This window comes from Otolemur garnettii, unplaced genomic scaffold, assembly GCF_000181295.1.
Source record: "Otolemur garnettii isolate 467f Iridium unplaced genomic scaffold, OtoGar3 scaffold00006, whole genome shotgun sequence".
NCBI classification, from domain to species: Eukaryota; Metazoa; Chordata; class Mammalia; order Primates; family Galagidae; genus Otolemur; species Otolemur garnettii.
Genome location: NW_003852401.1, coordinates 12,677,714 through 12,695,175, shown reverse-complemented (window position 1 = coordinate 12,695,175; position 17,462 = coordinate 12,677,714). Strand labels below are relative to the sequence as shown.

General features: G+C 40.5%; 1 protein-coding gene across 1 annotated transcript in view; it reads right to left on the bottom strand.

The window, feature by feature from the left end:
* FREM1 (FRAS1 related extracellular matrix 1) overlaps positions 1–17,462 on the bottom strand; it is a 124,628-nt gene that overhangs the window by 31,345 nt on the left and 75,821 nt on the right. The window contains exons 24-26 of the mRNA XM_003782873.2: positions 9,238–9,652; positions 3,072–3,273; positions 2,200–2,344 (exon numbers count right to left, since the gene is read on the bottom strand). Of these exons, the coding sequence (XP_003782921.1) occupies positions 2,200–2,344; positions 3,072–3,273; positions 9,238–9,652 (762 nt within the window). The remainder of the gene's footprint in view (positions 1–2,199; positions 2,345–3,071; positions 3,274–9,237; positions 9,653–17,462) is intronic.

The window sequence follows — 17,462 nt, the reverse complement described above, 5'->3', positions numbered from 1 at the left end:
TAGAAACGTCACTTTCCATCTCTGTGCCTCAGTTCCCTCCTATGTAAGTTCTTGATTATGGTGGTACCTAATTCATAGGTAGTTGTGATGATTAAATAAATAGCAATGAAACAGGGCAAAAACCAATGATATTGCAAATGATGGTGATTTCTGCTGGACTAAGCTCTTGCTGATTATCTTCGGGAAACAAACCACTATTCAGAATATTGTTTCTCATGGAAAGTGTGTGCTTAGTTCCAAAAATACTTATATCTGAGGTTGGGGACAATTGTATCATTTAAAAATCAAGAAGATAAATTCTGAGTAATTTTGACCTCCTTTGTCCACTCTAAATAAAATAGCCTGATATATGTCGGAATCAAGTCAAAGTTATTTTTGTGTCACCCCTTGGTAGACTCACACTACCACATTTCATGGCATTGGTCCCCATCATTTCAAGTTGAATTAGAACCATCTCCAGCATCAGTGCATGAAAAGTGATATCCAAGAAATTAGGATCCTATTTAAACTAGCCTCAGTTAAGATTCTAATTAAATTGAGTCAACTCTGCTGTACTTCTCATATGAACTTGAGGGTCATTTAAAAAACACGACCATCTTCAACCAGCAGTGCCCTTGGTAACATGAGAAATGGAAGGGGCATGTGAGTGAAGTGCTGTCATCTAGTCCCACCACCGAGGGAAAACAATTCTCTGTCAGCCACACTGTGTTCATACAGGAAGGATAAGAGGACAGCAGCAAGTATGATCAATATTCTTGTTTTTTTAGTTGACCTATTAAAAATATTTTTAAAAATTAAGTGAAGTCAATTTATTAACATATTTGAAGTGAGGTCATTGATCACATTTTCTTGAGAATTGAAAAATATTTGTCTTACATTGCAAGTAGTTGACATATTTTCTAAAAAGATTGTGGTCCTAAGGAATTATTTCTCTTAGGCAAAAACAGTTTAATGGCCTAGGATTATTTGTTTATGTTTGTAACCTCAGGATTATATTTTAATGTCAGAGGCCAGGTCTTCTTTGTTCTCGCCTCCTTTCCAGTTCCTAGTACCGTGGGCCCGGCATATAGTAGCTACTCAGTAAAAATCTCTGAGGTTAAAAAATCTGGGTCAAGTACTACACTTTACCAGTGCAAGGGAGGTGGGGTCCTGGGAGTGTGTTTTCTTAAGAAAGGGATGTCAGCTTTTTCTAACAATGACTACAGTGACCTCTGCTGGCCACCTTTTGAAACTACAACTTGGGATTGAAAGAAAGCAAAATGGGAGACTGCAGGGAGGGTTTCTTGGCTGTCTTTTCTTCCTTTGTCCATATTCCGTCATAAAAGGATCATAATAGGGCTGTTCTCACTTGTGGTGCTTAGTATGACTAGAATGTGGTTAATACTAAAACTAGGATAAATGAACAACTTGTTTTTTTGAGATAACTGGTAAGGGTATCAAATAAAAAAAGGAAAAAGAGTAAAGAAAAAAAAAGTGCTAGGAGAATGGGACTCTGATAGACCTTTCTAGGAACCTCTGTTAGCTGGTAAGTTACTCAAGAAAAGTCTAGATAGGGACCAGGTCAGTCAAATTACTAGGGTCTGTTTCTCTTGCTATTCTGAGGGCCATACTCTTCACACACCTTCCAAGTGTCACTTAAGACCTTCCTACGTCTAATTTTCCTCTTTACACTGTCCTCAGATTCTGGAGGTTCATGAACTCATAAAGGCATTTTCAAGTCACTGTAATTTTTTCATAAGGGAAAGGAAAGATGTCTGGGCTACTCCTTCATCACCACCTCATTCTTCCCAACCCCGGGTTTTTTAGAAGCCTATGGTTCCTAACACGGTCCTAGAGTGACCTCTTGCTGCACAATTTATACACAAGCCAGCAAGCTCAGTCCTGGGGGCTTGTGGATTATCGAGACAGAAACTTCTGTGTGTGTGAAAGTGTTTGCCTTTACATCCATGATATGAATGACCCAGCACTATTCAGCTTCACTTCGTAATATTTCTACAGGCTGTAAAGCTATTGACTTTCCCATTAGCAAGCAGTAATGAACAGAAAATTCCCTCTCCACAGTAAATTCTGTGAGCATGTGAAATGATCTATCAGTTTATCTTGTTGGGTTCCGTTTGAAAGAGAACATTTCACTTCCCCAATATTCAGATACATTCTGAATGTTATATACAGGACTACTGAATAAGCAAAAGAATTTACATTTGAGGCGTGGCAGAGTTCCCGGTAGGGTCCATGATTTGAAATTCCATGCTATCTGAATTTACTTCCACAGCCGGGTTTATGATGTAAAGAATGGTCTTACTGTTTAAGTCCTTTTGGCTAAATTTCTCACGGATAAATTCACCTACAAAAAAAAAAAGAAACAAGTGAATCTCGAGGGTAATCAAACAAAACATTAGATAAGGGCTGATGAAATGGTATGGCTATTTTAAACAGCTTTAACGAACAGCTGAAGTCCTTTTTGAAACAAAAGAAATCAACATTACTGTAGCTGTCTTAAAACTCAAACGCAACATAAACTATGCTCTACATTTGCTTTGCTTCAGAAATATTTGCCTTAAAGAAAATATGAAAATAGAAGGGGAATAGGAAGATAGAGTAATAAAAACCTGTAATTCTGTGCCATCCCATTTCAAGATATATTCTGATCATTGTGTTCATAAAGTAGAAATAATATACAACCCAGAGAAACCGTTAGGAAAAACCCTGAGAATTTGAAAAAATGAACTGTCATCCGTTAGAATTCATAATGGAAGAAAAATGAGTCACAAATATAAAATTTGGTCCTGACACTGTGTTCCTCTGAATATATATTACAATCTGCTGTTGAGAAAAAATTATAAACAATAAACAGCTGCACATCAGCATTTGGCTCTCCCAGTCAAGATGAATTTAGTAAAGCCCAGCTTCAAACCCTCCTTAGCACCAATATTGATTTATAAACTGCATCTATCAGTAAGCCCTGGGGAGTGTTTACCAAATGGGCCTACACTTAATTAAATTACTCTCTAGCACTGCCAGCCACTGGGTATTTTAAAATGAGCAATTATAAGGATTAAGGAAGCCAGTACCTGTTGTTGTGTTCTCCAGATGTCCGTGTTGTGGGCCTCGTAAAATCTTAAAGATGATCTGATCATCCTCAGTGTCAGGATCTGAGGCCTTCAACACGCGGGAAGTGATGTAAATCCCATAACAGCCATTTTTCAGGAGCCCCACTTGAGAAGGAGAATGTAGGAGTGTGAGCCGGGGGGCTGTTTTGTCCAGCTGGTCCACCTGAATCAGCAATGTTCATACAATGTTATCCAAAGGTTTCTCACCCCCAGGCAACATAGGGCTTTAATGGATCAACAAAGACAAATGCTCCCAAGTTTCAGATTCCTTCTACTCCTCATTAATTAATTTCTGCTGAAGACTGTCCTGTTTGTAATATCCTCAGCAAATATCTCAGTGCCTGGAAGAGAAGCCAACTTTCTATTGTAAACCTCGAGCGAACTTTATCAATTTGTCCATCATCTGACACCCCTTTAGCATACGAGCTCTGCAAAGGTGGACATCAGATCCTCCCACCCCCATCTATTCCCTGCCCATGGCACAGTGTCTGAGCCATAACAGAAGCCCAGGGAATATTTGTTGAATGCTTACATTAACACGGACCCAAGAATTGTATGGCCAACTTAATGTTAGCTCCACGGAAGGATTTCCACATTTTCCCAGTGTTTGGTGATTTTTTGTAAATACACAGAAATTAATTTGGGGCATGTCTTTCTTCAAATGACAAAAATATTAACTAAAAATAGAAATACCTCAAAAATTAAAAGATGAAAGGTGAGTATTTTAGGTATTTGGGTATTTGAGAATGGGAGCCAGCTAACTAAATAGGTGTATTAGATTTGTAAAAATGGTGAGTGGGCAGTTACTCATAAGTTAGAACAGGAATCAAGGTTTCAACACCACTTCTCACAGGTATGGAGCCCCGCTGTAGGCTGGGGATGGTACAGATTGTGATGGATTAGCACGGCTTCCCCTCTGAGACTGGAAAACAGGTACAAGAAAACTACCTTTATCCCGCTCACTCCTAATCGCTTACTTCTTAACTTCATTTACCCCAGAATGTTACTGTAAATCTTAGTTCACCCTCGCAAAGTAAAGAATTCATGTCAAGGATAAGACCAAATGTATTGTTTTATATTCTGACATAAACCACTGAGCAGCTATGAAAAAGAATCAAAAGATGAATCAATAATAAAAATTGTCCACATTTTTGTGTTGATTGAAACACATCTAGAAAGTTTCAGAAAAGATGACTGTAGTGTTATTTTTATTAAAAACAATTACATACATATATATGTGGGTGTGGGTGTGTTTGTAGAGACAGACAAACCTCTGGGATCATTTGCACAAATCTGTCCATTTGTCTTGAAATGGGGAAAAATTACAACTCCTCCTCGGTGTATATCTACATGGAATTTTGTCAAAATCAACTACTTTTTCCTCTCAAATTGGCAAGAATCCTTTTTAAAATAAAAAATAATCATAACTCATGTTGGTAAATATGTAGATGTTTTTATATTTTGCTGGTAGGGGTGCAAAATAATAAAAACTTTTTGAAGAAAAACTGTATCTAATAGAAACAATTAGATGTGTACAGAAAAATGTGTGTATCTATGCATTAGGTATATATTCAATAAAACAGTATCTATGATAGCAGTTTAAAAATTCCAGAAATGTTGTTGTAAACCATTTCCACCTGAGACAGAGCCCTACTCAGCCCTTTAAAATCATATTTTCAAAGCATATTTAATGAGATGAGGAAATGGTCACAGTCTATGAAGAGTAGAAACAGGAAATATTTATGGTAATACATTAAATATCATCTAGTTTTTTTTTTATTGTTGTTGTTGTTGTTGTTTTTTAATAGAATGCTGTGGCATCATCACAGCTCACAGCAACCTCAAACTCTTGGGCTTCAGTGAGCCTCTTGCCTCAGCCTCCCAAGTAGCTATGACTACAGGCATGATCCATGATGCCTGGCTAGGTTTTCTATTTTTAGTAGAGATGGGGGTCTCCCTCTTGCTCAGAGGGGTCTCAGACTCTGAGCTCAAGGGATCCTTCCTCCAGACCTCCCAGAGTGCTCGGATTACAGGCATGAGCCACCCTGCCCAATCTCACCCAGATTTTTTTTTTATATTCTTTTTTCTGTGCAATAAAAAAATCTAAATAATGGGCGGTGCCTCTGACTCAAAGGAGTAAGCCACTGGCCCCATATGTCGGAGGTGGTGGGTTCAAACCCAGCCCCGGCCAAAAACTGCAAAAAAAAAAGAAAAAAGAAAAGAAAAAAAGTCTAAATAAAAGAATATAAGGATGCCACCAATAATAGTTATCTTTGAGTGGTATGATTACGAACTTTGTTTTCTTGTTCCTTTATGTAGTCTATGAATTCTTTACAATAAGCTGCTATATTATAAACTGGAAAAGCAACAAACATTTTCAAAAGTCACATTCTTCTCCTCTCCTGAAAAGAGTGGACAGCAACTTTCAGAGCTGTGAGGTTGGGTGGGAGTTGGAGAGTCAAACCGTCATCATGTCCTTTTTGGAAAGAAGCTCACATTGCCATGGTGGACAGAACGAGGATGATCAATGGAAAAAGGAAAAAATTAAAATACTTCCAAACCATGAAAGTAATCCTCCAAGTTCATAAATAGCTGAGCGTAGGATTGTTTTATTTGGGGATATTATATTATCCTTAAAAACAAAAGTGTTACCAAAGTAGTAAATGTCTGTTAATTTCTAACCCCTAGTTACATGGCTCCCTGTTGTGCTCTGGTCATACTCATGCTCAAATATACACTAGATCGCATTAGGGTACATAGCTTCTCCGAAAGCAGATCTTCTGGCTTGGTGCATAAGAAGCATTGGAGTATTGGAGTACTGGAGTATTGGAATATTGGAGTACAAGTTGTATTTTTGTATTTTTTTTAAAAAGAAAGCTGTATCCTATGATAGCTTGTAATCAATTTACTGAAAATCATCTCAAGCATGCTGGAATCCTTTTTCTATCTATCCCCGAACTTTCTTCTCTTTAAAAGAGAACTACATCTGAGAGGCCAAGGTGGGTGAATTGCTTGAGCTCAGGAGTTCAAGACCAGCCCGAGCAAGAGTGAGACGGTCTCTAAAAAAAGGGTGGAGGGAGGGTAATTGGTGGGACCACACCTACAGTGCATATTACAAGGGTACATATGAAATTTACTAGGTGTACAATATAAATGTCTTAACACAATAACTACAAAAATGCCGTGAAGGCTATGTTAACCAGTTTGATGAAAATATGTCAAATTGTATATAAAACTAGCACATTGTACCCCATGATTGCATTAATGTACAGAGCTATGATTTAATTTAAAAAAAAAGTCAGATGCTGTGGCAGGTACCTGTAGTCCCAGTTACTCAGTAAGCTCAGGCAAGAGGATCATTTGAGCCCAACATTTTAAGGTTTCTGTAAGCTAGGATGCCACAGAATTTAACCCCAGGATAACAAAGTGAGACTCTGTCTCTAAATAAATAAATAAGGACTACAGGTTGCATTAGTTGCAGTAAGCTTGTTCAGACGAAAAAATGATTTCATACAAAATGCACAGCAGCTTGTGTGTGCTGTTGCGTGCTGTATCAGCAAATGTGCCTGTGTTTTTGTCTCATTAAATCTCAGTTACCCAGGTACCACCATCAGAGTATTTACCCACACTTGGAGACTTATTTGAACCAAATCATCACTCAAAGGTGGTCACTAATATACTTTCTTGCTAGAAAAAGCTCTTGAAGGCAAGAGACTGATGGAGTCACTTCTCCCACATTGCTAGTGACGTTTAGTCACTTCTTAAAGCCTCTGGACCTCTCTGCCTGGAGAGGCCAGAATGGTTGGGGGGGTTATGGGAGAAAGTTGGAGGCTTTCCTTATGAGAATTTTACACAGAATGATTTTTTTTTTCACAAGATATAAATCTTGTATCTTTGATGAAAAAGAAACTTTATGACATATATTCAACACTTTCCTATCAATAAATCCATGGCTTCCAAGGGATAGCTCTCTTATAGCCATGCTCTTTAAGATGAACGCTGGTGTGCGGATTGAGCTGATCGAAGTTCTGACACGTCCTCCAACTCTACCCCCTTTTCTGTCTGTGCTACGGAGTGTCAGAAGGAAGTCTATGTCTGCCTTCAGAATTTCTAACTCTTACAAATCTGCAGCCACACAGAGCCAGACTACTGGTTGGACTGCACAGTGGTTTTTCTCCACCTAGAGTGGGCAGTTAGAAATCGGGAAAAAGATACTAACTGCCTGGAAAGTGGGATGGGACTAATAACAAAAAATTTTCAAATATAATATACAAGTTAATTATAAGATAATTAAAAAGCAAAAAATCTGAATGTATACAAAGTACATCTTATATACTATGTCAATGATACCAAGACTTTCTCTCTTCTCCCAGTGCCTCATTTATTACATTTGTGGGGCCTCCCTAGTGCCAAAGGCCCACCCAGCACCCAAGCTGTGTTATTATGACTCTCCACTTTAGATAGAGATGGTGTCAACACTTCTAGGCTATGGTGTGTTTTAAATATGACTGACACTGAAATCAGTAGACTCCCAGCAATGCAGACAGCCTTCATAATGTGGGTGGGCCTCAACCAATCAGCCACAGGACTTAAGGAAAAAGACCTAAGGTCCCCCAAGGAGGAAGGAACTTTGCCTGCAGACTGCCTTCGGGTTCAAGGCTGCAACATCAGTTCCTTCTGAAATTTGTATTGTATATTTCAGACATGTTAGGTCCTCAATGGCATGAGTCTATTCCTTAAGATAACTCTCTCTCTGTCTTTGTCTCTCTCCTATATCTATCTATACTGACATAGACATACATACTGGATATGTATATACACATGACAACATGGGAAAATATCATTTTAGCAGTCACAAAGTATCCTGAAGTAAGAGACAAATTTATATCTATTTTGCTCTTGGGGGAAGTATGTAGAACAGGAGTGAACTGCTTCCCAGGAAAGTGGATTCAAGAGTTTAGAAGCCAGATATACTTGATGTATTTTGACAAAACAAACAAACAACAAAAAAACCACATTATTCCCTCCAAGAATCATTGTAATAGTCAAAAAATATAGTGTTATACAAAGGACACCAAATTTGGTATCAAAAAGACTTGAGGGTCTTTTCATATAGTTGATCAAATTATTTAACTTCTGAACCTAGCTCCTTAATTTATAAAATGCAGATAATAAAACTTACCTCATAGGACTTTTATGAAAATCAAATGAGATTTATATAAAGTAGATCTGACCCACAGATAATACTAAAGAAATTATAGCTTCTGCTCTTATTATCCTCACCATTATTACACGTGTAATACTGATGATGATTTGCAAGGTGTTTTTGTTTGTTTGTTTTTGAGACAAAGTCTCAAGTTGTCGCCCTGCGTAGAGTACTGTGGTGTCACAGCTCACAGCAACCTCAAACTCTTGGGCTCAAAGGATTCTCTTGCCTCAGCTTCCCAAGTAGCTGAGACTATAGACACCTGCTATAATGCCCAGCTATTTGTTGTTGTTATTGCAGCTGCCATTGTTTAGCTGGCCTGGGCCAGGTTCCAAACTGCCTGCCACAGTGTATGTGGCCAGGCCAGCACCCTACTCACCGAGCTATGGGTGCCACCAACTTGTAAGTTTTTACGTATTTAGTTGGAAATCATTACAATGCCCGTAGATGACTTGGCCCAGTGAGCCCAATAAGTATCATTGTAATGGTATAGTTAGTCATACCATGTGACAGTACAAGGTGTCCCAAAGGTTGCCCTCACATAGGGAAAATGGGAAATTGTAGCTATGTGCACCTTTATTTACAAAATATTCATTATAAAATTTTACAAAGAGATGGCTAACATATAGAGAATATTTTGTAAATATATTGTAAAATTTTGTTAATGGCAAAGCAGAAATCCTAACCTCCATCTGAGTCTAAAGCCCACTTTTTTCCCCCTTCTGTTCTACCACCGACTCTCAGAGTCAGTCATTAGCCCACACATGGGGACCGTGTCTGCTTTAGTCCTACCAAGACTCCAGACACGGTATAGATGCACAATCCAGATTTTAAATGAAGGAGGAAAGGAAGTAAGGAAATAGTTCTTAGAGTTACTTTCATCACAGCTCTGGCGGTGAACTGTGTGTGTCTCATACTTGCCTGAATGGTGAATGCAACGGGCTCTTCCCACACTCTCCCATTCACAACAAAGCCTCGGTTTGTCCTGTCTGTGGCCACAAAAGTAAAGCAGTCTGTCCGGGTGTCCCCTCCTAAGTGCTGATAGGCCACGTTCCCGCTGTCCACGTCCTGCTGAGTGAAGTTGTGTTGAAGCAGCACTGTCCCGCGCAGGTAGAGCTGGCCGTGCTTTGGGAGCTGTGCCAAGAGGAAGGTGAGGCTCTCCACGGGCGTGTCAGGGTCACTCAGCTGCAGGACATCAGGGGAAAGCAGGCCAGTGGCCCCTTCGGCCAGTCTCAACCCCTGGTTCCTAGTCACCACCGGCAAGGCTCTGTCCACCGTCTGCAGTGTGATCTCAAACACCCCGTGCTTGGTCCGCAGTCCGTTGCTGACGATGAATCTGGCAAAGAGAGGCAAGGCAGCCTTCAGCATGGATTCTTGTGTCACCATCTACTGGAATGAAACGATAATACACCCCTTTACTAAAGGATATGTCGTGTGGCGACCCAGATGAAATAATCAAGGGCAGTTCTTTCAGGAGAACACCCTCCTATCATTAAACCAGTCACTGGGTAACACATAAATTGACCATTGCACACCCATGAACATTAATGGTAGGCCCAGGTGATGGAGGTGGAAACTCTGCCAAAGATACTTTTCAGCCTTTTCAGCGGTGAGTGTATAGTTCCTTGAGCCAAAAAGGAATTGCCCATTCAATTAACTCATGATATGAATTCAAAGAGCATACTACTTTTATCTATTTATAATTTTACAATTATATTTTCTTCCTGAGAAGTGTAATAAACTTTTTTTTTTTTTGAAAGAGTCACCCTTGGTAGAGTGCCGTGACATCATAGCTCACAGCAACTTCAAACTCTCAGGCTTAAGCAATTCTCTTACCTCAGCCTCCCAAGTAGCTGACTACAGGCACCCGCTACAACACCCGGCTATTTAGCTGGCCCAGGCTGGGTTCAAACCCACCTGCCTTATTGTATGTGGCCAGCGCCCTAACCACTGAGCTACAGGCACTGAACCATAAACTTAACTTTTAAAATTGATAATTGAGAGGCCAATACAATAAAGTATTAAATAAGCTGAATGTGGTTAATTTCATTTTATTCATGTTTTCATAGTATATTTTGTAAGGACAGACCACATTTCTCAGCCACGTAACATTACCTAACTTATCTCCCTTTTCCGGACCTCATTTTTACTCTTCTATAAAATGAAAGGATGGATCAGATGATTGTTAAGTGCCCTCTACCTCTAAAGTGTTATATGAGGCTCTAATCTCTTACAGTTCACACGTGTTTCTGTATTTGCTCCTTATAAAATATGTGGGGGTTACACTAGACCAGGATTATTCCCCTGCTTCAAAGAAAGGTTCAGAAACTTCATAAGAGATCATAAGGAAAGTAGTAGCTGGAGCTGGAACCAGAACCAGGTTTTTTGACCTTCCACCTTCTGCTCTTGCAGAGTTTTTAATAAATGATGCTTGAGTAATCCACCACAAAGACTTAGGGCACCTAAGCACCACTGCAAAACTAAAGAGAATGCTGAAATCATGTACACTGAAGATGAGAAAAACCTCTCTGCCGATCTTGGGTTTGTGATATCATCATGCCCTTTATGATTATTAATACATTGATCACTAAATCACATTCTACCTGATACGGCCAATCTCTCACAGTGATTTAAGTGATCTTCAAAAATGTCATTACCTGGCTCGGCGCCCATAGCACAGTGGTTATGGTGCCAGCCACATATACCGAAGCTGGTGGGATCGAACCCAGCCTGGGCCAGCTAAACAACAATGACAACCACAATAAAGAAAAGCAGCCGGGCATTGTGGCAGGCGCCTGTAGTCCCAGCTACTCGGGAGACTGAGGCCAGAGAATCACTTAAGCCCAAGAGTTAGAGGTTGCTGTTAACTGTGATGGTACAGCACTCTACCAAGTGCAATGTAGTGCGACTCTGACTCTGGACCAACCAGCCAGCCTGAGGCAGGGAACAGGGAGAATCGCAGCTGGGCAAAAAGGGAGGTGAGTTTACCTGACTGCACATTTTTCTTTGAAGGCTTAAGTTTTTGAGTTTTCCAATGATCTAATTAATAAAACTACCTACAAGGAAGATATGATGTGATGCAAAGATAAGGACATTTTTGTCCAAAAAGTTAAAATTGCTAAGTGAGACCTAACAGAGCAAATGTGGACATTTGCTCCACGTAGAACAGAGCCTACTCTTTTATCACAGCATTGTTTTTACCATTTGAGTAGGATATTAAATTATCTTTAGAATTGTAACTGAGAAACATCACGTAGCTTTCTTTTGGTAATTCTAAACCTTTGGTAAATATTCTAGGAAAACTGGGTAATTTCATCGCTGAAGCATGAAGTGTTGACAAAATTAGTTATTTGTAAAAACTAAAAAGCACCCCTAGAAAGTGTGTGTTCTTGGGACCTTTTAATTTTGGCAGTCAAAGGTCAAGTGAGATGCAAGTTTAGGCATAAAAATCAGGCTCCATCCCTCAGGCAAAGCCTTTCGTGGAATTCTGTCCTCATTTTATTGTTTTCCTGTTGCCTTTATAATATTCCCCCCCAGACCCTATCATCTGATTCAAGGTAAAATAAAATGAAAACTAGGTGTTTCCCAGGGCCTCCAAGCTCTCCCTTCTCCACATTACTCCTCCAGAAACGCGTTTTACACGTCTCATTTTATCATTTTATAAATAATGTCCCTCTCTGTTCCCTACCAGATCCCAGTATCAAACGGGCGCTTATGGAGAGTTTTCGATCAGCCATGGATAGTTGAGTACAAATGAAAGCCAGAGGTCATGTGTTTTCAGTATTAGCAGTAATACGGGGTTAGAATTTACTCTCCACTGAAAGTCTGCCAAATATCAGAGGAAGAGGAAGGAGAAGGAAAGGGAAGAAGGGGAGAGATGGATCAGGAGCAACAAGGTCGCAAGTGAGCTCCCACGAGTCCCGGTGGCTCCATCCCAGGCGCCATGTTTACTATCTGAGGCTGCCTTTTCTCTCTGGAGACTGCTTTCCAAAATGGCCTGCCAGGGGCCTCGACACTCAGTCTTAGGACAGCTGCATTTACTCTGTGAGGGCACTGAGGCTCTTCGGATCCAGGCGGCCCAACTCAGACTCCTCCCTGCCTGCTGCCTGGGATCTGACCATGTCGGAAATGGGCAGTCTGCCATCAGACAGATGGGCAGGAGGGCGAGCAGGCCAGCGACCACAGAGGAGTAAGAAATATGTTTACTGAGGCCACTGTTCCCCACGGGGACACCGAGGCAGCTGTCTGCACTGACCTAAAGCTAATAAGCCAGGAGCGAAAGGGATGCAGTTTCGAAACACGACTGGATCAAATGCATCCTTCCACTTTCACCAGTAACAACGCACACCACTCAGGGGCAGAAAAACATTGTCAGAGAGAGACAGAGCGAGAGGTTATGGTCGGGTTCCTGGGCAAAATAAAGCCAGCAAGGCAAGGGAAGCAAGGACAGGGCTGTTCATGTCTGCAGAAGCGGACCAAGCGATCTTCCAAATGCTCCCCTCCCTCCAAAAATCCTCCAAAGCCCTTGTCAAGGTTTGAAACCACGGTGCCAAGAGGACGTTGGTATCCGGTCTGAGGTGAAGAAGCCGGTGGTAGCAGGTGGCCGCTCCTTCCATGAGTCTGGTTAGTTCCATGTTCCTTACTATACAACTTCCTGACCCGGGAGGCAGCCAAGCTGACCACCGTTCTCATGAAATTTGGGGGATGACTCTCAGATTTGTCTGGGGTGCCTGACTGGTCTGATTTCACCATTACCACAGTGCTTTCAAGCTTTCTGCATTTCCTGGCAATAAAATTGGCTGAAGAATCTGCCATCTGTCATGGCATTTAAAAGATAAAAATGGAATCATAAATAGCGCCAGCTCCTCAGGAAAAAAAAAAAAAAACAGAAAAGAAAAAAAGAAAGAAAAAAAAAAAAGTCCAGCCGGCCTGTCAAAATGGAGGACATTAGTGTGTTCTTTCAGTACCCGGGTGCCAGCAGCTGAAGTCAGCTTGCTAATCAGTTGGTGTCATCTGTCCTAGAACATGCTGCCAAACCTTTCTTCCAGGCCGGCAGCACCAAACAATGCAGGAGAAATTTATGATTCACAAAATATTTTTGCAGAAGGTAAAATCTGACCATTAAACTCCCCTGTTTAATTAATGCTGCCATATCTTACATTAAAAGGGGGGAGGGGGGTCGAACCCTCTGCCCCAGGATTTATCTCTTCCATCCAGCCAAATTCCTTGCCAAATTTAACAGCAAGCAACATAAATTTAGGTGATGAGATTGGTTGCATGTATTTAATTTTTTAAAAGCACTCTGATCACACGTGCATTAAAACCAGGCTTTCAGCTTTGGTTTAGCGCCACTTGACAAACACCACAGCCGTCCGTGACTGGGTTAGTGAAATGACAAGATTAAAATGCGGGTCTTGGGCAGATGCTCGGCTTCTCCATTATAAATATGCAAAACTGCTGGCAAATACCAGAATGACACACTGAGGAGGTTCCTTTGCACGAATGCATCTTCGCCACAAATTTTTGGTACAACAAAGTGTAATGGAAAGAAATCTCCGCTGGAAATGAGCTCTTAGGCCCATATTCAGTGGCTTGTTGATGTCAGTTTAGGCGACTTGATTTGCTGCTTGGAAACTTGGTTTTCTTATGCAGAAAATGGGGATGACTACATTTCTCTCAAGGCAGTAAGTAGTTTAAGGTCTACAGAAAATACAGAAAAGAGTCTGGTACCCTGCCTGGTGCATTGCTGACGTTTGAACAGTAGGAGCTCTCCTATATGTAAATGAAAGGATTGGACCCGATCGATGCTCTTCAACCTTGGTTGTGTGTTTTCTCCCTACAGCCCCGTTTCCTAATCTCAAGCCACTGCCATGATTTTTGACATATGCCTGTACTCGTCAAACTCATTATTTACTATTTCACTTTACATCAATTCACTTTTTTACTTAAATAAATGTACTTAAAAGGAAACTTTTTAACTGCTAAGACTGAAAATTTTAAATACCAAAAACTTAATTACCATAAATACTGAAAGAATAAAATAGAAGGAAGTAATGTTTGTAACTCTAGCTAGATTTTGTTGCCCAGTGGCTTGATACCTGAGGCCTGTACTCTGTTATAAAGGGGAGACAGTAAGCGGGAACAGCTAGTAGACACATTAGCACCAATCTGCTAAGGAGCTTTTTTTTTTGCTAAAAGAAAGCCTTGCTCAGAAACCCAGTGTGCAAAATAAACTAGAAAATGAAGTGTCAAAAAACAGAACAAAACAAAGTTTGATCAGTACATTGTTCCAAAGGCCCCAGAACCCACCAGTTTAGCTCTTCATTTTCCGTCAGTGGGCAGCCCTGGGAGGGCTTCCATAAATCCTAACGTTTCCTTGGAACATACTCGAAACAACGGATGAACCAGACCAGTGACTGCTAGTCCTGACTACATCAGAACTGCCAGGAGAACTTTTAAAAATAACCTCTGGGGGTGGGGCCTGTGGCTCAAAGGAGTAGGGCGCTGCCCCATATAACAGAGGTGGTGGGTTCAAACCGGCCCCAGCCAAAAACTGCAAAAAAAAAAAAAAAAAAAAAATATATATATATATATATACACACACACACACACACACACACACCTCTGGGCCTGAGACAGGACTTTACGAAAATTGCCTCTCCGGGGCAAAGCCCCAGAATTAGTATTTTGTAATTCTTCAGGTAATTCTCTGAGGATCTAGAAATATAGGAAATCCTGAGATAAATGATCTCTAAAATGTCATCCAATATGACTTTCTCTGATGCAAATTAGAAAATTTATACAGTATCACCAGTCTTCACCTGTGGAGATTTGGGTTTTTGTTCTCCTCATCTGATTACTAACTAACCTCATTTCTCAACATCTTTTACACAGTCATTCTTTGGCTTCTCCAGCAAGGTCACTGGTTTCTTTAATAGAGTCATTAGTGTCTTCAGCAGACTGTCCTGTAGGCATTGACTGAGGGAAGTAGGAATGGAGAGAAGTAAGTTCCAGAAACAAGTGTAGAATTAAAAGCCTTGGATCTGATGTACGTGTATTAAGCCAAGAACCACCAGCCTTCATTAGCAAACAGGAAAAGAAGAACGATCATTGCTCTTCCCTGTAACTTCTTTCCTGCTTCAGGATCATGCTTGGTGTGAATAAAGATCCACGTAAGAAGGGGGCCAAGGGCAGAACATAATAAATAATGACAATAATAACAGTAATAATATTGTTGACTTCACAGGTAACACTGATCTAGTTCTTTCTATGTGCCAGGTATTTTAAGAACTTTATAGACATAAGCTCATTCAAAGCTCCCAGCAACCCTATGAGACCTCATTTCATTTCACAGAAGAGGAAACAGGCATAGGAGGTTGTATAACTTGATGAAGGCCACCGATTTGTGAGTAACTGCCTTAACAAGTATACCATACTACTTATCTAACAAAAGGAATCCCTGCTCTTAATGTTTTAATGAATGCCTAGCTACACTCAAGTGCTGAATGGGTAAAGATATTGATCAATGAAATTATTATGTGCTTGTTGTGGAACGTTTATCTAGAGAAAAAAAAAGAAAGTATCCATTTACCTTTCCTGGTTTAACAGTTGAACTATTCAAACCAGCTTGCAGAAAACATTTTAAATGCTAAAAAGGCAAAAGAAATCATCTTTGCTGACCTTTAAACAGTATTCGTCGTAGCAGACATACCGATTTAGATAGGTAAACCATATGAGACAGGATCATGGTAGGTATTTGGACCTGGGTGTATGGGTCATACTCGATGGTTTATGGGAATCTGTTGAATAATACAGGTGTGTGCTCCTTTTGTGTCATTTTACAGCATCCTTTAGAAGCTTGTATTGTGACCTGGTGAAAATTGTACCCCAGGGGCCAAAAGCTTGAGTGTAGGGCAGACAAGTTAACGCTCTCAGGGCCTTCTTAAAGGGTAAAATTCAAAATTGAATTAGTACCATGGTTCCCTCAAAATCTCATCTGACATTCCTTGGTCCTCATCTTTGGTCCCGGGACCTGTATTTAGGGCCTTGAGCTTGGGCAGCGCTGAGGACTGCTCGATTACAGATCTTCCAGGGTTGCTCTCGTGTTATGTGACTTGAAACCCATTTCCGTATTTTACACGAATGTGGACTGTCATTAATGTTGTATCTATGCCTTTCCTCCAGGCTGTCATTCATTCCAGTGATTTATTTGATACAGAATCTTTGAACAGGTGCACAGCCCCCAATTAGAACATTGTTTCTGTGGGGAAATATGATCCAGTCTATGACAACATGATTTATGACATAGTTGCTGGAACACATTGTGTCAAAGGCAGTGTCTGTTTATGCCAAATGTTTACTAATAAATGCCTTTTCCTCAGATAGACAGACATACCCCAAAGCGGGAAATTACTTGTTTACGTCTCTCTTTAGCTGGAGCCCTCGGCTCTTCACATTTCCCCTCATCGAAGAGCTTGTATTTGGGTCACTTACTGCATTTATTTTTCAATAACAGGCCCTAATGTCTAGACTCACTGCAACTTTCCATTGTGCACCTTCTAGGCAATATAAGAAAGCATGGCTATCTCAGAGCTGGAAAGGGATTCCATATTTTTTCTCTCCTTTCCTTTTCTAAAAAAATAAAATAAAATTTATTGTATATACCTAAGGTACATGACATGATGTTGTAGGATATATGTGTGTGTAGTAAAATGATTACTACAGTGCAACACATTAGCATAGCTCCTTCTCTCTCGTCTCTCTTTCTCTCTCTCTCTTTTTCTTTCCTTCTTTTTCTTTTGAGACATGGTCTCACCCTTTAACCCTAGCTAGAGTGTACTGGCACCATCATAGCTCATAGGAACCTTAAACTCCTGGGCTTACGCAACCCTCCTGCTTCAGCCTCCCAAGTAGCTGAGAATAAAGGCACATATGCCCTGCTAATTCTTCTATTTTTTGTAGAGACAGGTCTCATCCTTGCTTAGGCTAGCCTTGAACTCCTGCGCTCAGGTGATCTTCTCGCCTTAACCTCCCAGAGTGCTAGGATTATAAACATGAACCATCATGCCCAGCCTTTTTTCTTCCTAAGTACTAATCCAAGGACAGTTTCCATGGAGAAACTGTTTCATGGGTCAGAACAGTTTCCA